At 33.6% G+C, this 21,120-nt stretch overlaps 2 protein-coding genes across 2 annotated transcripts; one reads left to right on the forward strand and one right to left on the reverse strand.

Moving 5' to 3' along the window:
* Positions 1 to 1,346: 1,346 nt before the first annotated feature.
* Positions 1,347 to 6,823, reverse strand: LOC134282691 (serine racemase-like). Its single transcript, XM_062765098.1, has 9 exons — positions 6,519 to 6,823; positions 6,326 to 6,367; positions 5,509 to 5,675; positions 5,204 to 5,288; positions 4,951 to 5,077; positions 4,436 to 4,486; positions 3,022 to 3,149; positions 2,636 to 2,686; positions 1,347 to 1,661 (listed from the first exon to the last, which is right to left on the reverse strand). The coding sequence occupies exons 1-9, from the start codon at positions 6,705 to 6,707 to the stop codon at positions 1,521 to 1,523; spliced, it is 981 nt and encodes a 326-aa protein (XP_062621082.1). The 5' UTR covers positions 6,708 to 6,823; the 3' UTR covers positions 1,347 to 1,520.
* A 79-nt stretch (positions 6,824 to 6,902) lies between these two features.
* LOC134282696 (E3 ubiquitin-protein ligase TRIM37-like) lies at positions 6,903 to 20,601 on the forward strand. Its single transcript, XM_062765103.1, has 22 exons — positions 6,903 to 7,208; positions 7,445 to 7,546; positions 7,781 to 7,821; positions 8,143 to 8,262; positions 8,506 to 8,593; positions 8,822 to 8,944; positions 10,334 to 10,457; positions 11,553 to 11,745; positions 11,840 to 11,972; positions 12,983 to 13,059; positions 13,207 to 13,501; positions 13,723 to 13,786; positions 15,685 to 15,857; positions 16,181 to 16,275; positions 16,515 to 16,613; positions 16,770 to 16,849; positions 16,983 to 17,312; positions 17,500 to 17,619; positions 17,738 to 17,867; positions 18,137 to 18,228; positions 18,623 to 18,887; positions 19,440 to 20,601. The coding sequence occupies exons 1-22, from the start codon at positions 7,155 to 7,157 to the stop codon at positions 19,471 to 19,473; spliced, it is 2,832 nt and encodes a 943-aa protein (XP_062621087.1). The 5' UTR covers positions 6,903 to 7,154; the 3' UTR covers positions 19,474 to 20,601.
* The last annotated feature ends 519 nt before the right edge of the window (positions 20,602 to 21,120 follow it).

The raw sequence follows: 21,120 nt of genomic DNA on the forward strand, positions 1-21,120 counted from the left end.
GGTTTTTTATTCTTTGATTTCAAATTTATCATCTGCAATTCGAATTAAGAGGAATGTGGACAAGTTCAAGGTTTGATTCCATTTTTTATGACCCCGTAATCGAGGATTCAAGGGATACAGCTTTGGCCCTGGTTGTGTCTATTTACAAAAATTGACTTTGTCAAATACCTTTGATTTTATTCGAGATGTAGCGTTCGAATTTCACAGGTATATTCCTTGTGACAAGACCTTTCTTTTGGTCCCAACATATTTGACTTCTTGACCTTGACTTTGCAGTTTGACCAATTTTTTTTTCCAAAAATGTTATCAAACTTTAACCTTGCCAATAACTTCTAAAAAGTTAGTAATAGGGCTTTCATACTACACACATGTATTCAGTATTACATGTATTAGATTTTTTTGGTGGAAATATTTTTCACTTTTACCTTGGGTTTTGACCATCAATTGAGAAACTTAAACCCTGGCTTTAAAACTTTAAAACAGTTCGTGCTCTATTAGTATCACAGATGTATTCCTTACTACAAATGATTTTTTAAGGTTTAAATAATTCTGACCTTTTCATCTTGGTCTTGGAGTTTGACTTACTTTTGAAAAACATTAACCTTGGAAATCACTTTTGAAGTGCTAAGGCTTTCTTCATATATCACTTGTGTATTTCTTGTGATAAATTAATTCACTGGCCACAATAACTCGGGTTGATTAAAATTCACCATACAGATTGAAATATTTTGAAAAACTTTAACCTTTGCCATTTTTGAATGGTTGGTGCTAAAAGACCATTCTTTGGGTACCATTATTTTTACCTCTTGATATTAAAGTTTGACTTTCATTTGAAAAAACTTTAACCTAAATGCTATCAGCTTTCATACAGTACCATATGTTTTTTGTTATCTCTTGACTTCAGAGTTTGACTTTCATTCGAGAAACTTTACACTTTGTTGCGAGATTTGGTACAGTTTCTCAAACACATCTTGTTTTTCAAGGAAACATACTAAATACATATTCAATTTTTGCATTTTCCAGAGACAACTAGTATTCATATGTGTACTATTTTCACCATCTTTTTTTTTTTATAAATAACTCTGGATAATTGTCATATCATCATACAGCTCTGATTTCATGATCTGTTAAATATGGGGTCCTTGCTTGTAAGTATTATTTCTGATAGATCTAAAAGACGATAAAAAGAAATTTTCTCTGATTTTCATCTTTTATTAAAAAATAAATCTTGATTAAAAAAATTATAATTTCAAAATAAATCAATAATAATTGCTACATGTAATTATTTATACATGTTATATAAACATTATAATAAAAAAATTAGTAACAAAAATAATAATGTATAATTATTGCATAAAATGATTGTAACAACCAGGAATCACAAATTAATTTTCATAATATATACCTGATATTTGAATATCATATGTTTTAATCATCATATGGTAGTATTAGCACCATTATTGGAAATACATGTATATCAAAAGTACCCAAGTGAACCTGTCCTTTTTCTAAAACACTTTTCAGCACCATGGCAGATGGTCGATATCCACATTTCCACCACACAATATAACGCCTATATTCTTCATGTTGGGGTCCATAGCTGCCAATCTGTCTGACATCACTGCGGCTACTCCCGCCCCTGAGGCTGGTTCTATCACCAACTGTTAAAACATAAGATCCTGTATTAAAAACTAGAGGTATGAGCTCCGTAAATGATACCCCCTGCCTTCCATATGGTTATAATCGGAAAGACTATATTTGCACTAAGAGACCTAAAATGTGTCAGATCAAAAAGTGTAATAGGTGGTAGACAATTGCATTATACCATATATACTTGCCTAGAAGTCAGTATTTTGGGAATTAAATATTGGTCTAAAACTCTATGTCCGACTTGTAGGCGAGTCATAAAGAGATTGGTATTTTTCTGGAGGCTGAAATGTAGTATTTGCATTTCCGACGATTATCGAAGAAAATGTCTGATTCTGAATATATATGATTATTTATGTATTCTTAGAGTACTTAAAGTACAAATACATGTATTTCTATATATTAATAATTTTATTTGTATTTTAAGTGAGCATTGACTTTTTGTTTTATGAATTAAGATTAAATGTCTGTGTCATTTCAAAAAAATATTAATGGAACCGTTCAAACAACAATGGAATTACTTGAAATTGTCGCCCGATTGTGGCAAAAAATTGCACCGACTTAAAAGCGGGTCAATACCAAATTCCACCAAAATAACGTCAAAATATACAACCAACTTATAAGCGAGTATATACGGTGATAAAGAATCTGAGAAAGTGTCATCAAATTTTATTCAATGGTTTAGGAGGATTTGCAGATAAGAGATGGGTACCCCAAAGCATATCAGATGGACGTACCGAGATATGGACAGGCAACATGATCACTATAAACCCTTCCGCTTTTCAAGCTGGGTGTATAACAAAAGAATTTGTTTCTGTCCAAATATAAGTAATTACATGTTCAAACCTTAAAGAGGAATGTACTTTGTCTGCAGCTCTTTTATTGAAAATGTTCTGCACTGTTACACTACACCTTCATTCTCATATACCGGTACATTACAGAGTAAAATTTATAAATGTTATATACTAATAGATAATACACAGCTGACCTTCATTCTCTCAAAGACAAATCTCATTGCTTTCACAATGTCTTCATCTTTCTACAATACAGAAAAAATAAAACCTTTCAACCCTTTCTTTAAATATTCAGTATTGCAACAATTCTGAAAGCACAGTTTACACACTTTGAGCACACTGCAGATTAGGGAAAAATTCAAAGGTTTAATCAATGATACATATATTCCAAAAATGTAAAAAAGTTATTTTCTGTGTGACAAAATCATTCTCAAGATTTTGAAAACAACTGAATAGAACAAAACATTCAGTTTTTACTATATATCTAATAAGAAGCTAAACAATGGGTTTTTTTTTTAAAATAAAATACTATGGTTAAAGATGATCAGTGTTACATTAACTAAAGGTGTTTTATACACACCACTGAGAAGACCTCTTTTTCTACCAGTTCTAGAATAATTGGCCAGGTCAGGTCTCCTAACTGCTGAAGTCTTATTCCATCTGCTATAGTGTGGAGAAATCGGGGAGGATTCGGCCAAAGTCTCTGACCTGCATGTACATAAAGTATATATATACGAGGGTTGTCCCATAAAATCGTGGACAAAGCGTTTTTCTCGAAAAGTAATGGGCGCACTAAGCTGAAATTTTCAGTAAATGTTTATTCATCATATTTAAGTGAATCATAATGTTTTTGATAATATATATTCAAAAACAAAGATTTTATTCTGCTTGAATGTGCACAAGGTATGGTCCTACGGCGCACGGTAAAAATAGCATGTTTATATTAGAGAAGACATAAGAATTAATTCGTAATAAAAGTTTTCAATACATAAGATTAGGATGAAAATTATCCTAATTCCATTCCTTAATCAATTCTGTCGTATTTTTAAAAATTTCAAGGCATTTGGGTAATTTTTGGCAGTTTCCCGAGCAATTGAAATGGGAAAGTAATAAACACAATTCACGAAAAATGGCGACTTTTTATGACGTTACGGCGCACCGGAGAGCAGTTCAGATAGATTAGGATGTTGTAATGACGCCTTAAGAGACTTTAAAGGAATACGGAAGAAAGAAAATATGAAAAATATCACCAGATCTTTAGTATATAAATGAAATGAAAGTTTTCTTAGTGAAGTCTTCGTGGTCGAGTCCCCAGATAGTACAAAACATATGGACAGACTGCCATTTGTAATAGCAAAGGACGCTGTCACTGTCGACCGTCGATGTGAGATTCTCTTTTAGTTGAATGATGGTGAGAATACTGTCTGTAACTTGCTAATAAATATTCAGAAGATCGCATGAGTGTGCCACATTGGTTTCTTAACTGGTTATAGATACTCACATATGTAAATCAATAAAATTTCTAAATTTAAGTTGGGCTTATCCAACTTTAAGTTTAGCAAAGATGAAATGTGACCCTGTTTTAGACACTTTGACGTTATATAGGGCGATACAGTACATAACATAAAATATCACGATTTGTTTACCTATGCATATATCTATTTGAAATTTGCTATGTATATTCATAATTTATCTGCTAAAAAGTGGTGAAAATTTCAGAACGCAGTGATGATTATTTTTCAAACTAGACAACTTGTCCATGATTTTACGGGACAACCCTCGTACAATACCAAGGATACAATAGTGACATTTTAACGTGATGTAGACAACAAAAACTGGAGTGAAACTTTTTTTTGTTAAGTACATTGTATATGACAATAGTTCAGTTTTTCACTTTTTTCTTTGTTTGCAAAGTGAAATTTGAAATTGCTTTTTTAAATAAAATTTTATGTAGATGATTGTAGATTTATTGACAAACAATATATGATTGCTACCTGCTCTTAGGCATTCTTCACACATCTTCCCTTCTGGTTCAACCATGAACACTAAAAAAGAAATGATAAAACCTTTGATATCATGCATAAAATTATATCTTCAGATTTTTATTACATTTACCAGTTTATTCCATTATAATTTAACTTTATATTATTGCTGATATTAATTGTATTCAGACATTACAAAAAAAAACAAAAACAAAGTAACCTGGTTTAATAGCTTTTGCTGCTATGCTAACCTTTATTATCTGGTTTAATAGCTTTTGCTGCTATGCTAACCTTTAATATCTGGTTTAATAGCTTTATCTGTTAGCTAACCTTTAATATCTGGTTTAATAGCTTTATATGTCAGCTAACCTTTAATGTCTGGTTTAATAGCTTTGACTGCTATGCTAACCTTTAATATCTGGTTTAATAGCTTTATCTGTTAGCTAACCTTTAATATCTGGTTTAATAGCTTTATATATCAGCTAACCTTTAATGTCTGGTTTAATAGCTTTGACTTCTATGCTAACCTTTAATATCTGGTTTAATAGCTTTAGCTGCTATGGCAATCCCTGAGGTCATTCCACCACCACTGACTGGAACCAATATGGCGTCCAATTCTGGAACTTGTTTCAAAAACTCTACAGCTATTGTGCCCTATAACCATTGAATGAAACTGAAATAATTCAGCTAAATGTATTGCACCTGAAGGATATTTATCAGTAAGGTAATGCTGTTAATTTGTTATTGTCCGTCAATGTTCCATTACACCTTCATTCATACCTGTCCAGCTATGACATCATAGTGGTCATATGGAGGAACTATGATAAAATTGTTCTCCTTGGAAACTCTGTCACATGTGGACTGTCTGTAATTAAAACAACATGATAGTATATAATTTTGATAACATATCTTTAATTTTTTTTTATTTTCTCAAATTCAATAATATTTATTTTGAATATTCAGGGAAACTGGTGCACTCTTTCAGTTAAATAACAAGGAATCTCAATAAACTTACTTTAGAATATTTATATGTCATTATATTAAATATATATCAGAGAAAAACATTGTTGGCCTCAACAACATACCTGTCAGCTGGTGTGGGTTCACAGAACACTAATTCGGCACCATAACCTTTGATTGCTTCAGACTTGATCTTTGGTGAATTATTTGGCACAACCACACTGCATTTCACTCCGGCCACCTTTGCAGCCCATGCCAATGCCTGCCCATGATTTCCACTGCTATGTGTGACCTGTGAAAATTTGTGTGTGTGTTTATTCAAAGACAGGAGGCCCATGGGCCATAATGCTCACCTGAATCACAATAGTACTGATGTTCATCATCAAAAGATTAGAAAATTCCATTTTCATTGAATCCACATGAAAAATTCCTACCCCATATTGTGGTTCCAACTTTAGACCAAAAGGAAAAAATATAACTTCATATGAATCAACACATTCTGGGGATTTACATGTATAACATGGTTTTGCTGTTCTTGCAGAAGAATTAAACACATACTACTTTACTACCTGAGAATGAATGCATGTATCTTAATATTATCAATCACAGCATAATTAAGATATGGTATTTCCATATATTCCCATGTCAAAAAAGATCCCTACAAATGTGACCCAAATTAACCTAAACCCTGGGCCATGATTTGTACACACATGCACAACTGTATGTCTACTACCTTAATGATGATTGCATCTTATATTACTTATGATAAAAGATGCAAAATGTTCATGTTTACTTCATACTAGTGACAAATTATGATTTAAAAAAACGCCTAATTTAATCTTTGCCTGAATATGAATAAAAAATCTAAAGAACTTTTTATTTCAATTTTCGTTTACATATGAATTATTATATATAAATTATATATGTTTTATGTTTACATACGACTCCATTCACATCTGGATTTCCAGCTTTTAAGGATAACACCTGCAAAGTACACATTCAATATACAGTTTTATACAATCTAACAATGTACCAAAAAGTTAGTTTACTAAGTAGCTGACTGGAGAAATACCAAATCCAAATCAAAAAATAAATAGCGCGTGAACATCAAAAGGTTTGAAAAAAAAATATTTACAGCATTTAATGCTCCTCTTGCTTTGAAAGATCCCGTCTTCTGCAAGTTTTCTGCTTTGAAAAACACTTTCCTTCCAACCACATTGTCAAGTGTCGAACTTGTGAAAAATGGCGTGAAGTGAATATATGGGGATATTTTTTCATGCGCCTTTTTTATGTCTGAAAGTGCAACTTTAAAACAGTTTGTCATTTTAGTTCTCTAAACTGCTGACTGCATTCAGCCTTTCAGGTCATCATCTGTCACATTCCATAAATTTTAGTTTTTGTTTAGGTTGTTTATTTTAGAGTGATCTCCCTTTCAATGATAATAAATCGGGATCGAACTTCCGATGATTTTTCGTTTTGTTTGATTGTAAATTTCAAATATTGATATTTTAAAAAAAAGGAAAGAAAAATTACGGATGTTTTGAAAACTCCTCTAAACTTCCTCGAGTACAATCTTAGATGCCTTTTGAGGGATAAGAAAGAACATCCAAGAAGGCAATTGAACAAATACGTTTACTGAAAACAAAAATATCAAAGCTGGCGGTTGAAACGGCCTTGACCCCAGTACTGTTTTAACAAGTTCTTGCACAGTCAACGATTGCTCACCAAAACACAATGGTGTTTTGTTGACAACAATGGAATACACGTGAGAATGGCATCTGGTGGCAGACAAGAAAGTAGACGACTAGAAGACTCAACAATGGAGGTATTAGATCAATTTAATACGTCAGAGTTGTACTGAAGAATTCACTAGAAGGATCAAAGTTGACTCGATTTTCTCTGAAAATGAGTGAAAAAAGAACATGCATCAAAACAAATCTGAATACTTAGTCCTAAGTTATACTTAGATCTTCATATTTATTTCTACAAAACAACCATCTGGAAACTAACTTCAATGTATACGTAATTTGTGTATATTAACTTTATTTCATTTTGAAACAGAGCCTTGCTGAAGTATTTCGATGCTTCATTTGTATGGAGAAGTTGAGAGATGCACGGTTATGTCCGCATTGTTCCAAACTCTGCTGCTTCTTATGTATACGGGTAAGTTACAATTTACTTATAACGCAACTGTACTTTCCATTTTTAAATTCATATTGGGTTTACAGCAGTCTGAGCTCGATACAAAGAATTCTGCATTCCTTCCCATTTATTCACTCATTGATAAAGTTTCTAAATTTATCCTACAGTTAAATTCAGAGATGATATATATATCTTTTTTTAAACTCTTAATGAAACCTATTGTAATATTTTGTATGTTTATTACCATGATTACAGAGATGGTTAACGGAGCAAAGATCACAATGTCCACACTGCAGGTAATCAATACTTTACAGACTTGTTAAAGATGAAGATTTTCTTCTAATACACACAAAAATTGAATTATGAACAACTCTGTCAACCTAACAACACAGTCAGTAGATACATACCCATAGAGAATTTATACCGGTATTGCAATATTCTGAAATGGGCTAAAAGTTAGTGCTGTCATTACATGTGTAACTCATTTCTTTTTACAACTTTTGCTTCTTTGCAATATTTATAAAAGTTTTAGAATTCAATTTGAAATTTTAAGTAGACATTTGTGCAACTCCTTTATATTTGTTCTGATATTTAAATGATTTAGTGTTTCATTGTAGAGCCTCTCTCCACATTCATGAGCTGGTCAATTGTCGCTGGGCGGAGGAAGTGACTAACCAGCTAGACACCCTTAAAGACTGTGCTCCCTCCCCAAAGAAAGAGGACTCCGACAAGGACAAGTCCGTTGAATATTTTTACATTCTTTCTTTATTGTCACATGAAAAATATCCTCATGTTTATATTCAGTAATTTTTCTAAATGTTTAATTAAGTGTCAGAGAGGATAATAAAAAAAATGTTTTTGTTTTTAAAAAAAAAATTTCCTATGAGTAGTGAGAAATATAAAAGATGATCGTACAAATTATATGGACCTTGAAGAAATTTCAAACCTTAGGATTTGATTTGTTTTCCTTCTATTTTTAGATGTGACGACCACCAGGAGAAACTGAGTGTATATTGCTGGACCTGTAAACAATGCATTTGTCATCAGTGTGCATTGTGGGGAGGAACGGTAAAGATTTTTGACTTATTGATATTTTTTATTTGTGGAAATATTTTTATTCATGTGGTTACTAGTACTCATCTTTCCAATCCTGTTGCAAAGCTCTTTAATTCTAAAAAAAAAAAGAAGGTCTATAACGAGTATTATTATATTAAAAAAAAACAGGGTTTTTTTTTACCCAAAATGCCATTTGTGTGTAGTAAAAATAGAAGAAAAACATTTTATTTGACATTTCAGCACTCTGGTCATACATTCAAACCTCTGGATGATGTCTATAATGAGCATGTGAAGAAAATTACAGAAGAACTGAACCAGCTGAAACGTCGTCATGTAGAGCTCATTAGTCTGGTGCAGGATGTGGTAAGTTATTATGCCGCCCTTCGAAGAAGGGAGGGCATATTGCTTTGCTGCTACCTGTCGGTCAGTCCACTTAGTTTCTGTTCATTTTCTTCACAATCGTTGCACATACTGAAATGAAATTTAGTATACGGATATATCACATGAATATCTAGGTCAAGTTCTGTTTTGGGTACGATCGCACCATTTTTGACAGAGTTATGCCCCTTGGACTTAGAAAAATTCCAATTATTTGCTGTTTCCGTTCATTTTCTTCGCAACTATTGCACGTACTGAAATGAAATTTAGTACATGTATACCAATATATCACATAAATATCTAGGTCAAATTATGTTTTTGGTACAATCGCACCATTTTTGACAGAGTTACGCCCCTTGGACTTAGAAAAATTCCAATTATTTGCTGTTTTCGTTCATTTTCTTCGCAACTATTGCACGTACTGAAATGAAATTTAGTACATGTATACCGATATTTCACATAAATATCTAGGTCAAATTATGTTTTTGGTACAATCGCACCATTTTTGACAGAGTTACGCCCCTTGGACTTAGAAAAATTCCAATTATTTGCAGTTTCCGTTCATTTTCTTCTCAACCGTTGCACACACTGAAATGAAATATTGCATACAGATTTATCAGATGAATATCTAGATCAAAATCTGTTTTGGGTATGATTCCGCCATTTTTAATAGAGTTAAGCCCCTTAGACTTGGAAAAATTCCAATTACTAGCAGTTTCCATTCATTTTCTTCACGACCGTTGCACATACTGAAATGAAATTTGGTATACGGATATATCACATGAACATCTAGATCAAGTTGTGTTTGGGGTACATGCCATTTTTGACAGAGTTATGCCCCTTAGACTTAGAAAAATTCCAATTTGGGGGGAGGGGGGGCATAAGGCCTAGAAAAAAAATATGTTTGTTTCTGCTTTCCCGACCGACCCTAATTTATAGTGCCGACCCTAAAAAATTTTTTAATGCTTTTGTCCCATGTAGTGCAAGATTTCACCCAGGGAATTATAGTCTCCAACTTCGCAAGCTTTTCAAGACAGAAAGAAGTTTGAGTCACCTTTCTATTATAAGTTTAAGTCACAGAAATGCTTGAAAACACCATTTCTTTTGTCATTAATGTTACTTCTATACACGTTTTGATTAAAGAAGTAAAAATAATTTTCAAAAAAAAAAAATTTGCCTGCCGACCTACCCTATATTTTTTCAGCCTGAAAGCGGAAACAAACATACTTTTTTTCTAGGCCTAAGTGTTTTACAAACATCTCTTGTGTTTATCTTTGAACTGGAAAATTTTATCTAGAGGAATAAATTATGTGTTTCAATATACTTAAAACCTTGTCGATTTATTGATTTACTTTGAATCTGATTTGTTAATAGGAACGCAACATAGAGGGGGTAAAGACTGCCAAAGATGAGAGAGTAAGAGAAATCAGGAATGCTGTGGAGCTGATGATTGCAAGATTGGAGACTCAGCTCAAGTCCAAACTTCTTACCTTAATGGGTAGGTCATGGGACACTTCTTTTTGTAAAGTTTACAGGTCAATACAGCATACACTTCATTATTAAGACCACGGAACATTAACTGGCAAAATTGGAAATATACAGCTTACGTCATTTCTATCTGTTACAATCAAAACATTCAGTGATAGACAATGAAATGGGCGAGTACAATTCGACGTGGACGTGAGGAAAACATTGGATTGAAATTGCAGATCAAAATTCATTTTCAATCCACCTGAGCTGTTTTCAAAGCAAAGAGTGAATGTATGATCTAAAAATTAACTAAATTCAACTCCCAAATACATATTGTTTGAAGTTCACATTAATATGAGTTTTAGCTTATAATTTTAAGAACGCAAAAGATCAAAGAAGACAAAGATTATTTTTTTTTTGGAGATATTTGATTCTAGAAGGTGGGGGGGGGGGTAAAAAATTGTTGAGTCAGGTCATGGCTTAACATGAAAATATATTTTATTTCAAGGATTATAAGAGTGCATGAGTTTTATTCTCACTGAAAACTGTTGGACAACTTTATTTAAAAATCATTCAGCCCCCCCCCCCTACACAAAGATATACATATATTTACCGAACAGAAATTAAATATTTGTCCCTTAAATATTAATCTATTTAAAACACCAGACAAAAAAATTAAAACTGTAACAAATTTGAAATTATTTGTATTCTGGGTCAATCAGTAATAATGTACCTTCTGGCCGTAGCTGAGGTGGATTGAAAATGAATTTCGATCTGCAATTTCAATCCGATGTTTTCCCCACGTCCGCGTCGGATTGTATCAGCCCATTTCATTGTCTATCACTGAATTTTGATTGTAACAGATAGAAATGACGTAAGCTGTATATTTCCAATTTTGCCAGTTAATGTAGGGCAGTCTTATACCGGTATTTAACAATCTCTAAAAATAAAGTTTTAAATATTCTTAAATGAAGGTAAAGTAAGTAAATCTGATTGTAAAAAGTGGAAAGATGTGTAATTTAGGAAAACTATGAAAACTGAATTAAAATGTTTGTATTTAACCAATATTTAAAACTTTGCAAATGCATGAAGATTAGGAAATGTATGCCTTAATGTTGTATAGGCCAGAGAGGGCAAGTGACCCAGGACACAGAAAAGTTAGAGACTCTGATCCAGAAGATGAACCAGAAGCTGCTGAACAGTGGCAAGAATGAACTGATCGGCCAGAGCACTGAACTTCTACAGATGTTCAAACAGTTCCACTGTAAACCCATGGCCTCCTTTGTTACTGCTCCAGTACCTGCAGATTTTACCAGGTATGTATTAGAAATATGCATTACTCTATGTTTAAAAAAAATAATTTAGTGTAGTAATTATTATTTAATTAATATTTAATCATTTTGTCTTTAGTGAGATAGTCCCCCAGTATGACACTAGTACTTTTGTGATGAAGAACTTCAGTGTGTTACAACAGAGAGCTGACCCAGTCTACAGTCAGCCATTACACGTGTCGGGCCTCAGCTGGAGACTCAAAGTCTATCCTGTAAGTTTGAGATATATAAATAATAATTTGAATTGAATTTGAACTCTTTCTGTAAATATATTTTGGTCTGAATGATAAACACATAGCGGTTTTTGTATGCATTTATTATGCCCCTCTTCGAAGAAGGGAGGGCATATTGCTTTGCTGCTGTCTGTCAGTATGTTGGTCTGTCGGTCTACTTAGTTTCTGTTCATTTTTTTCGCAACCGTTACACATACTGAAATGAAATTTGGTATACCGATATATCACATGAATATCTAGGTCAAGTTTTGTTTTGGGTACGATCGCACCATTTTTGACAGAGTTATGCCCCTTGGACTTAGAAAAATTCCAATTTGCAGTTTCCGTTCATTTTCTTCGCAACTGTTGCACATACTGAAATGAAATTTGGTATTCAGATATGTCACATAAATATCTAGGTCAAGTTCTGCTTTGGGTACGATTGCACCATTTTTGACAGAGTTATGCCCCTTGGACTTAGAAAAATTTCAATTATTTGCAGTTTCCATTCATTTTCTTCGCAAATGTTGCACATACTGAATTGAAATTTAGTGTACAGATTTATCAGAAGAATATCTAGATCAAGTTTTGTATTTGGTATGATTGCGCCATTTTTGACAGTTATGCCCCTTAGACTTAGAAAAATTCCAATTATTTGCAGTTTCTGTTCATTTTCTTTACAACCGTTGCACATACTGAAATGAAATTTAGTGTACAAATTTATCAGATGAATATCTAGAACAAGTTCTGTTTTGGGTATGATTGCGCCATTTTTGATAGAGCTATGCCCTTTTGGATTTGAAAAAATTTTAGTTTGGTGGGAGGGGGGCATAAGTGTTTTACAAACATCTCTTGTTTGTTTTATGCTTGTATGTTCATGTAATTTGTCCTACAGATGAATGCAGCTTGTTTGAAATATAGAATTTTGGTAATTTAGTGACACCTGAATATATTTTTTTTTTCATCAATAATTGTACTTGTTTTCATTGCAATTTTATATTTTCTATTAGGATGGCAATGGAGTGGTAAGAGGAAATTACCTGTCAGTATTCCTAGAACTGTCTGTTGGACTCTCTGAAAATTCCAAGTAAGAAAAATTTATTGCAACATTTATTCAGTTTTTGATTTCAAATCAAAAAATAAAGGTATGCTTAATTTAAAATTTATACCCAAAAGTTTGGAAGAATTTAAGATTTTTTAAGATATTTTCTTACTTATTTTTTTTGTTTGCCAGATATGAATACAGAGTGGAGATGGTCCACCAAGCCTCCAGAGACTACACAAAGAACATCGTTCGGGAATTCGCCTCGGACTTTGAGGTGGGGGAGTGTTGGGGGTACAACAGGTTCTTCCGCCTGGACCTGCTGGCCAGTGAGGGTTACCTGGACACAGACACCGACACCCTGATCCTGAGGTTCCAGGTCCGACCCCCCACGTTCTACCAGAAGTGTCGAGACCAGCAGTGGTACATTAATCAGCTGGAGTCCACTCATACTCAACTGATCAACCAGATCACTGATCTCAAAGAGGTAGGTAGTCGTACATCTTATTCACATCTTTGGTTCCATCAGCGTCTAACCATTTTGTGATTCTAAGAAAAGAAAAGCTGTATTCTTGATTTATGACCAAAAATATCTTTTGGTCAGAACTAGAAATTTTGAAATCTAATATCTATTTTGTCAGGAAATGATTTATTTATTTATTATGTATCTTTTCTCAAAATGCTATATTTCTGTACCTAATATTGTAGAGGTTACTCCTGCTTGAGATGTCTAGAAACTCAGGGTCCGGCAAAAAGGGTGGAGCATCAGCTGGTAAATATTATAGCTTCTACATATACTCAATGTTATTATTTACATTGTACACTTATGTGTAGCTTGTATGTACACTGGGTTCAGTTCATTGACTCAATATACAAAGTCACATCTCTCATTGATTTTTAGCTCACCTGAGCTGGAAGCTCAAGTGAGCTTTTCTGATCACCCGTTGTCCGTCGTCCGTCCGTCCGTCTGTCTAGCTGTCTAGCTGTCCGTCCATCCGTCTGTAAACTTTTCACATTTTCAACTTCTTCTCAAGAACCACTGGGCAAATTTTAACCAAACTTGGTACAAAGCATCCTTGGGTAAAGGGGAATTTAAATTGTTAAAATCAAGGGCCAAGTCCCTTTCCAAGGGGAGATAATCAAGAAAATACAAAAATAGGGTGGGGTCATTAAAAAATCTTCTTCTCAAGAACCACTGGGCCAGAAAAGCTGAAACGTGTGTGGAAGCATACTGGGGTAGTGTAGATTCTAAATTGTTAAAATCTTGACCCCCGGGGGTAGGGCGGATCCACAAGAGGAAATCCAAGTTTTACATAGAAAAATATATAGGAACAAAACTTTAAAAATCTTCTTCTCAAGAACCATTCGGCTAGAAAAGCTGAAACTTATGTGGAAGCATCCTGGGGTAGTGTAGATTCTAAATTGTTAAAATCATGACCCCTGGGGGTAGGGCGGGGCCACAATAGTAAATCCAAGTTTTACATAGAAATATATAGGAAAAAACTTTAAAAATCTCCTTCTCAAGAACCATTCGGCTAGAAAAGCTGAAACTTATGTGGAAGCATTCTGGTTTGGTGTGGATTCTAAATTGTAAAAATCATGACCCCCGGGGGTAGGGCGGGGCCACAATAGGGAATACAAGTCTTACTTAGAAATATACAGGAAAAAACTTTAAAAATCTTCTTCTCAAGAACCACTGGGCCAGAAAAGCTGAAACTTATGTGTGGAAGCATCCTTGGGTAGTTTAGATTCTAAATTGTAAAAATCATGACCCCTTTGGGTAGGATGGGGCCACAATAGGAAAACCAAATTTTACATAGAAATATATAGGACAAAACTTTAAAAATCTTCTAAAGAACCACTGGGCCAGAAAAGCTGAAACTTATGTGGAAGCATCCTGGGGTAGTGTAGATTCTAAATTATAAAAATCCTGACCCCAGGGGATATGGTTGGGCCACAATAGGGAATACAAGTTTTACATAGAAATATATAGGAAAAAACTTTGTAAATCTTCTTAAGAACCATTGGGCCAGAAAAGCTGAAACTTATGTGGAAGCATTCTGGGTTAGTGTAAATTCTATATTGTAAAAATCATGACACCGGGGCCGGGGTAGGGCGGGGCCACAATAGGGAATCCAAGTTTTTCATAGAAATATATAGGAAAAATCTTTAAAATCTTCACCTTGAGAACCACTGGGCCAGAAAAGCTGAAACTTATGTGGAAGCATTCTGGGGTAAGTGTAGATTCTAAATTTTCCAAATTATGACCCCTGGGGGTAGGGCGAGGCCACAGTAGGGAATCCAAGTTTTACATTGAAATATATATGGAAAAATCTTTGAAAATCTTCTTAAGAACCGTTGGGCCAGAAAAGCTGAAACTTATGTGAATCTTGCACTAGTGTAGATTCTAAATTGTCCAAATCATATCCCCTGGGGATAGGGCTTGGTCACAATTAGTATTACGAAGGTGGGAAATCTGTTAAAGAACAGCATGGCCAAGTTTCTCAGGTGAGCGATGTGGCCCATGGGCCTCTTGTTTAAATATTTCAACAATATACTTTATGAACATGATGAATAGAATATTGAAATATTTTACACATTGTATCAGTATTAGTACATGTATATGCACTATTTTTTATAAAAGTTTGAATGACATAATTCTCTCTTCAGAATCCCCCCTGCCATTGATAGATCCCCAGGGCAGTGGTGATGGAAATCTTACTCAGCATTCCATTCTGTATCCCAAACCAATCCATCCAAACTCAGGCTCTGAGATCGAGATCGAGCTGTGCGAAGAAGACCATACAGCAAAGGATGACAGCTCAACCTCTGGATCAATTGATGTATGGCAATCTCTGTATATATTGTGGGGGGGGGGGGGGGGGGGGGGGTAAAGCAGAAATTTATCACAGTATAATATTTGACCTCTTTTTACATGGAGTTTAATAAATATCTTTACATATAAATGATCTGTAATAAGTCCCATAACTGTGTTCAGCAAAGATAAATTAAACATTTTGTGCATATGTTTCTTTTGTCTTTACTTGTTATCTTTTTCAAGTCTAACTATTCAAAACATTGTTTACAAGGATTTGGTATAAGTTCTTCAGATTTGGTATAAGTTCTTCAGATTTTTTTTTTAAATTTTGATATATTACTGATACAGGAGATAAGCCAGTATGATATAGAGGACTGTGAGCATGACAATGACCAAGGGGCAACAGAACACAACGACGAAAATGACATCGACGAGGAGACTATGTAAGTTTTAAAAAATCAGCTGATTGTCTGTTGTCACCATTAAACAGTGTAAATGTAAAAAAAAAATTAATTTGGTGTTTTGATATTGTAGTAAAGTTTGTTCTGAAAAGAAATGTTTTTAGCTAGAGTACAATTGTACATTAAACCTTTGAATTGTTGGCTGTGTTTGGTACTGTGAATATGATGAAGTACACGGTATATTAAAAAGTCAGTCAGTTTTCTGTTTTTGTTGTTATCAGGTCTGTAGACAATGATGTGGAGAATAATTGGGAGAACAACTTGGACAGATTGGGGGCTCATAGTTACACCCCCACCATCCCTAACATTACAGATAACAGGTATGGGGAGAAAAGAATATCCTGTGTGCATTTAATACATATTGTTTGTTTCAATTTTAAGGTATAATCACAGTGCTTTGTGAGAGAAGGTAAAAAAAAAAAAAGATTTACTGTAGACGTAAAAAAATTTATTTAGAAAATTGAATTTCTTTATAGTGCTGTAGATGATGAAGCAGTCCTAATGCAGTTTTTACAAGAACATTCTAAATATGACAACACTTGGTGTGTTGGAAATGGTAACTATTTTTCGTCATGTTGAAATTTCTTCCCAAAATGTTTTTTTTATACATGAAAGTCTTATTAACATGTGTATTTTGAATGTTATGAACAATTTTTTTGAAATATTTTGCCTTTACTTTATTATCCTAGATGCTGCAGGTGATGGACTCAGTTCTGACTGGTTGGACAATGTCCTGAAATTCACTAAATCCTGCAGTAACAGCAAAGATACAAAGGACAAGGACTCCAAGAAGGATCCTGCCATCAAACCTAAACCTCCTGCCAACAAGCCTGCCATCCCAGCCAAGCCTGCCAACGCCTCTGCCACCGCCTCCAAGCCACCACCGCCCACCACGGACTACATGCTGGAACACATACACCAGAGGTTCACAGAGCTGGCGGCCTCCACTCTGGCGGCTGCCAGTGGTGCTGTGACTAGTGAGACAGAGGCTAGGGCCATGGTCAAATCAGACAACAAAGGTATCAGTAGTAAAGGAGATGTTCAGTTTTCTTTCCACAATTTTTTTTGTCTATGCTGAAGTTACATTGTTGTTATGCTAGACATTGCTGGTTATATGTTGTTCCCATTGTGAGATGTGAATGTTCCTTTCTTGACTGTGAAAAAGTGATGTCTGTTATCTTGAAATAAATGTTATTCATTATTTAGACAAAAAAGAAAGAGTGCAGATTCCATCCATGGATCTCTCAACAAATGATAAAGGAAGCAAACTTAAAGGAGAGAAGGAAAAGAAAATAACAAATACATGTATATCCTCCTCAGATTTAGGTAAAAATTTACTAATCTATCATTTTCTTAAACATTGAACTGAATTAAGATGAGTAGCCAAATTTTAATAATTTTGGTAATTTTTCTTTCAATATTAATGTGGGTTTTGCTGTTGTAGATGGAGTTCTTGGCCTTGACTTGACCAGTGCCTCCTTAGAACAGGAGACTTTGTCTGACATATCATTGGATGACATTCCATCTCCCCAGCGGTACCAGTCCCAGCAGCTAGCAACCGCCATTCCACACAGGTATACTGTCTACTTATCATTTACATGTAAATATATTGATCTCACAATTTACATTTGTATATGCATGTATCTCTCTTACATTTGGAATGATTCATATACAGTAACAAAAAAAATGTTTATTTCATGAACATTTTGTACCTGAACTGGGTCAGATTAATTTTGAGTACCTATATTTCAGGTTACATTTTTTATAATAGAAATTTATGCACTGAATTGAAATTTGTCATGCATTTATTTGAGATTGTAGAATGTTTAAAATTAAATTTTAGTCCACCTGATCAAGGAGGAAGCAGAAAGAAAAGACTGGTTATAACCAAGAACAAGGTTTCTACAGCAGCTTCTGGATCTCATAAAGACCAAGGTCAGTGAAGGATTCTATTACTTCATGTCCCAGAGACTGGGGTTGTGGCCATTTTCAGACTATTTTGATCTCCATTAAAAGAAGTGTTCCATATAAAGATATACAAAATTGATGAAATTTTAAAATTAATATGTATGAAATTTTTCATTGCCAAATGATAGTTGACGGCAGATATTTTAGAAATTTAATTTATATCTGGTGGTTAAAAGCCTCCTTTTAATCCATAAGAACAGTATAACTTTGACCAAAAAGTTTAAACCATACAAGATATAGGCGTGTAAAATTTTCTAAATTTCTATCATACTTTCAAAAAGATAAAATTGTCACAAATATATTGTAGTAGTAGGTCTTACAATATCCTCTTTATAAATAGAGATTTTCGATTTTTTAATAGGAATTCCCTGGGCTCTGAATTTTGTAAAAAAGGTGAACAAATCTGAGCCAGCCATGGAGTCAAAAGATAAAGGAGGATGCACAGTCACTGTGGGGTTGTCCTCTGTTGTTGTTGATAACCATAGTAACGGTAAAGAGGGCTCTCAGTTGCCTAGCAGTAGTGCTTCAGGAGCCAACAGTGATCACAACACATCGTCTGATTCATCATCATCCAGTTCTGGTCCTCTTGTGGAATTCAGTTCTCAGGCTGCTGCCAAGGAAGCCAGGTTTGTGTCCAATGAGAATGCTGTTCACTTTCTGTGTATCATGTACTGCTTGATTTTTTTAAAAAAACTTTGAGTTCTTCATTTAAAAGGATAGTATGGTTTTTGGTTAGTATTTTGATAACAAAATTATGTAACAAAAGCTGAATTTTACAAAATTTAAGTCTGATTACTGGCATCAAATTAATGATAGCTTATTAAATTCTTGGAGAAAAGGCATTAATTACATGTACATGTATGAGAAATTCATTTTAAAATTTAAGAACCGAAAATGTTAAATTGTATAGCAGTTATCTTTCCTACTAGAATGGGGTATGATGAGATTATTTAGCATAAATTTATGGATAAGAAATATTCTTAATTAATTTTAAAAATAGACTGGTTTTTTTTTTAAGAAAAAAAAACTATTGAGAACTGATAGAATGAAGTTTTTCATCCTGTTCAATGAAAGAAATAGCTGCTCTTGCATCTTTTACTTGGTCTTTTAATGATCTTGACAGCATCATGCTGTTGGAAATTTAAATCACTCATTTAACAGTACAATTTATATTTCAGGTCAGAGAGTGGTGATGATGCATCTGTGGTATAACTATTCAGCATCCGTTCCATGTCACTCATCTAACAAGGTTCATATTACCTCAGAGACAGGAAGACAAGATTTAAAACTGACAATTATTGCCACAAAGAAAGCAGGAGAAACAAAGGAAATATTTCATATTTAGTTTTCGTTGAAGTGATATCTGGGTTTCATTAAAGTGATATTTGACCTTCACTAAAGTGATATATATATCTAGTCACGATGATCATATCAGGAAAATCGCCATGCTTTTTTTTTTTCATCATATGTGTTGTACTTGAATGAAGTGGAATTTTTTCAATCATTCTAATGAGAACTTTATGTGCTGCCATGGTTGTATGTTTTAATAGATTTGTTAAATCTTGAACTATATTTCTATCCTCTTGAAGTTCAAATGAAGTCAGTAACAAAGGATTTCTAGCAGAGGTCATGTTTTGCATGTACTTTTATAAATTTTCTTATTATTTCAAGGAATATTTGCTCAAGGTCAGTTGAAGAGAAAGTTGATGCTGTAATTATCGGTACTGTTCAAAAATAAGGGAAATAGAGTGTGGCATTTCAAGGAAAGCAAAGTGATTGCATTTGTTAATTTTAATATGAGTCATATTATCAATGTGAATAATTCTAACTATAATGCTAAAGTTACACACACAGTATTGAAACTATTGTCTGACTATCATTTCATTGCATTTTTGTCAGGGGTATGTAGAATCCAAAATGGTCTGGGAAATTGTGGCCATTTTTTTTCAAACAGTTCAAAATCTTTTTTTTTTTCTAAATTCCAATTCAGATCTCTTCATTTCTTTTGTTTAATTTTACTGTTTTGCTTTTTTGCATAGGATTATTGTTATGAATTTATATTTTCTATTCTGTATATTTTATTTTTTCTAAGTAATTTAGGTAATGGTTTTTAAAGCATTAGTACATATAGTTATTTAGACAGTGCTATTTTGACCTATGACTGTGATGAAATACTTCAGTGCAAGGATGTGTTTTCTTTCTTTCTTTATGCTAACAACTAGAATTTGTATGAACATGTTGCTTGTGTGTTTTACAGACATGATTGATTCAAATGTAAAAATGTTTGTGTTAAATTTGCATTTATTTGATAATTGAAATAAACGAATGTTTTCAGTACAAGTAATTATAATTGGACTTTCCTTTGATGTTCTTCTATTTTATTAGGAGGATGTGTATTGATAATGGTATTGAAAAAGTGAAGTGGAAATACATGTATGTACAGTGTAAAACTAGGGTATATTTTTCTACTGTATGAGAAATTTTATGACAGATTTATTGAATGGCTTATCATTTACCCTGGCCTAACAAGTTCCTCCAACAAAAGTCCCATGACATGTCATGCTGTAGTGTACAAGGGGCCCGAAGGGGGCCTACAAAAATCCATGGAATTCATTTATAATTAATACATGTATAATAGAGAAAGCAAGCCATTATGAAGCAATTCCAGTTTGGAGGGGGATCACATCAGATGGTTTTAGTGTTTTGTTTTTTGGGGGGGTATGAATTAATTATTAAGCAATCTTTTTTTTTTTTTACATTTTGATGAGAAGTTATTATTGACGGGGAAATGTACGTAAATATGTTTTTTATGCTATTAATTGGTAAAGGTATTGGGGGGGGGGTGTATTCTCTTTAGAG

The sequence above is a fragment of the Saccostrea cucullata genome, unplaced genomic scaffold, assembly GCF_032062105.1.
Source record: "Saccostrea cucullata isolate Sc308-1 unplaced genomic scaffold, CSIRO_AGI_Scuc_v1 ctg183, whole genome shotgun sequence".
Classification (NCBI taxonomy): Eukaryota; Metazoa; Mollusca; class Bivalvia; order Ostreida; family Ostreidae; genus Saccostrea; species Saccostrea cuccullata.

What these genes read in the sequence shown, in the direction of transcription:
- LOC134282691 (XM_062765098.1), bottom strand. Translation starts at nt 6,707, where the DNA reads ATGACAAACTGTTTTAAAGTTGCACTTTCAGACATAAAAAAGGCGCAT. An exon ending in ATCCAGATGTGAATGGAGTC is followed by an intron (nt 5,676 to 6,325) that starts GTATGTAAACAT and finishes AAATTTTCACAG; the next exon opens with GTCACACATAGCAGTGGAAA. An exon ending in AAAAAGAGGTCTTCTCAGTG is followed by an intron (nt 2,687 to 3,021) that starts GTGTGTATAAAA and finishes TCTGTATTGTAG; the next exon opens with AAAGATGAAGACATTGTGAA.
- LOC134282696 (XM_062765103.1), top strand. Translation starts at nt 7,155, where the DNA reads ATGGCATCTGGTGGCAGACAAGAAAGTAGACGACTAGAAGACTCAACA. An exon ending in AAAGGGTGGAGCATCAGCTG is followed by an intron (nt 13,787 to 15,684) that starts GTAAATATTATA and finishes TTCTCTCTTCAG; the next exon opens with AATCCCCCCTGCCATTGATA. An exon ending in GCTGCTGCCAAGGAAGCCAG is followed by an intron (nt 18,888 to 19,439) that starts GTTTGTGTCCAA and finishes TTTATATTTCAG; the next exon opens with GTCAGAGAGTGGTGATGATG.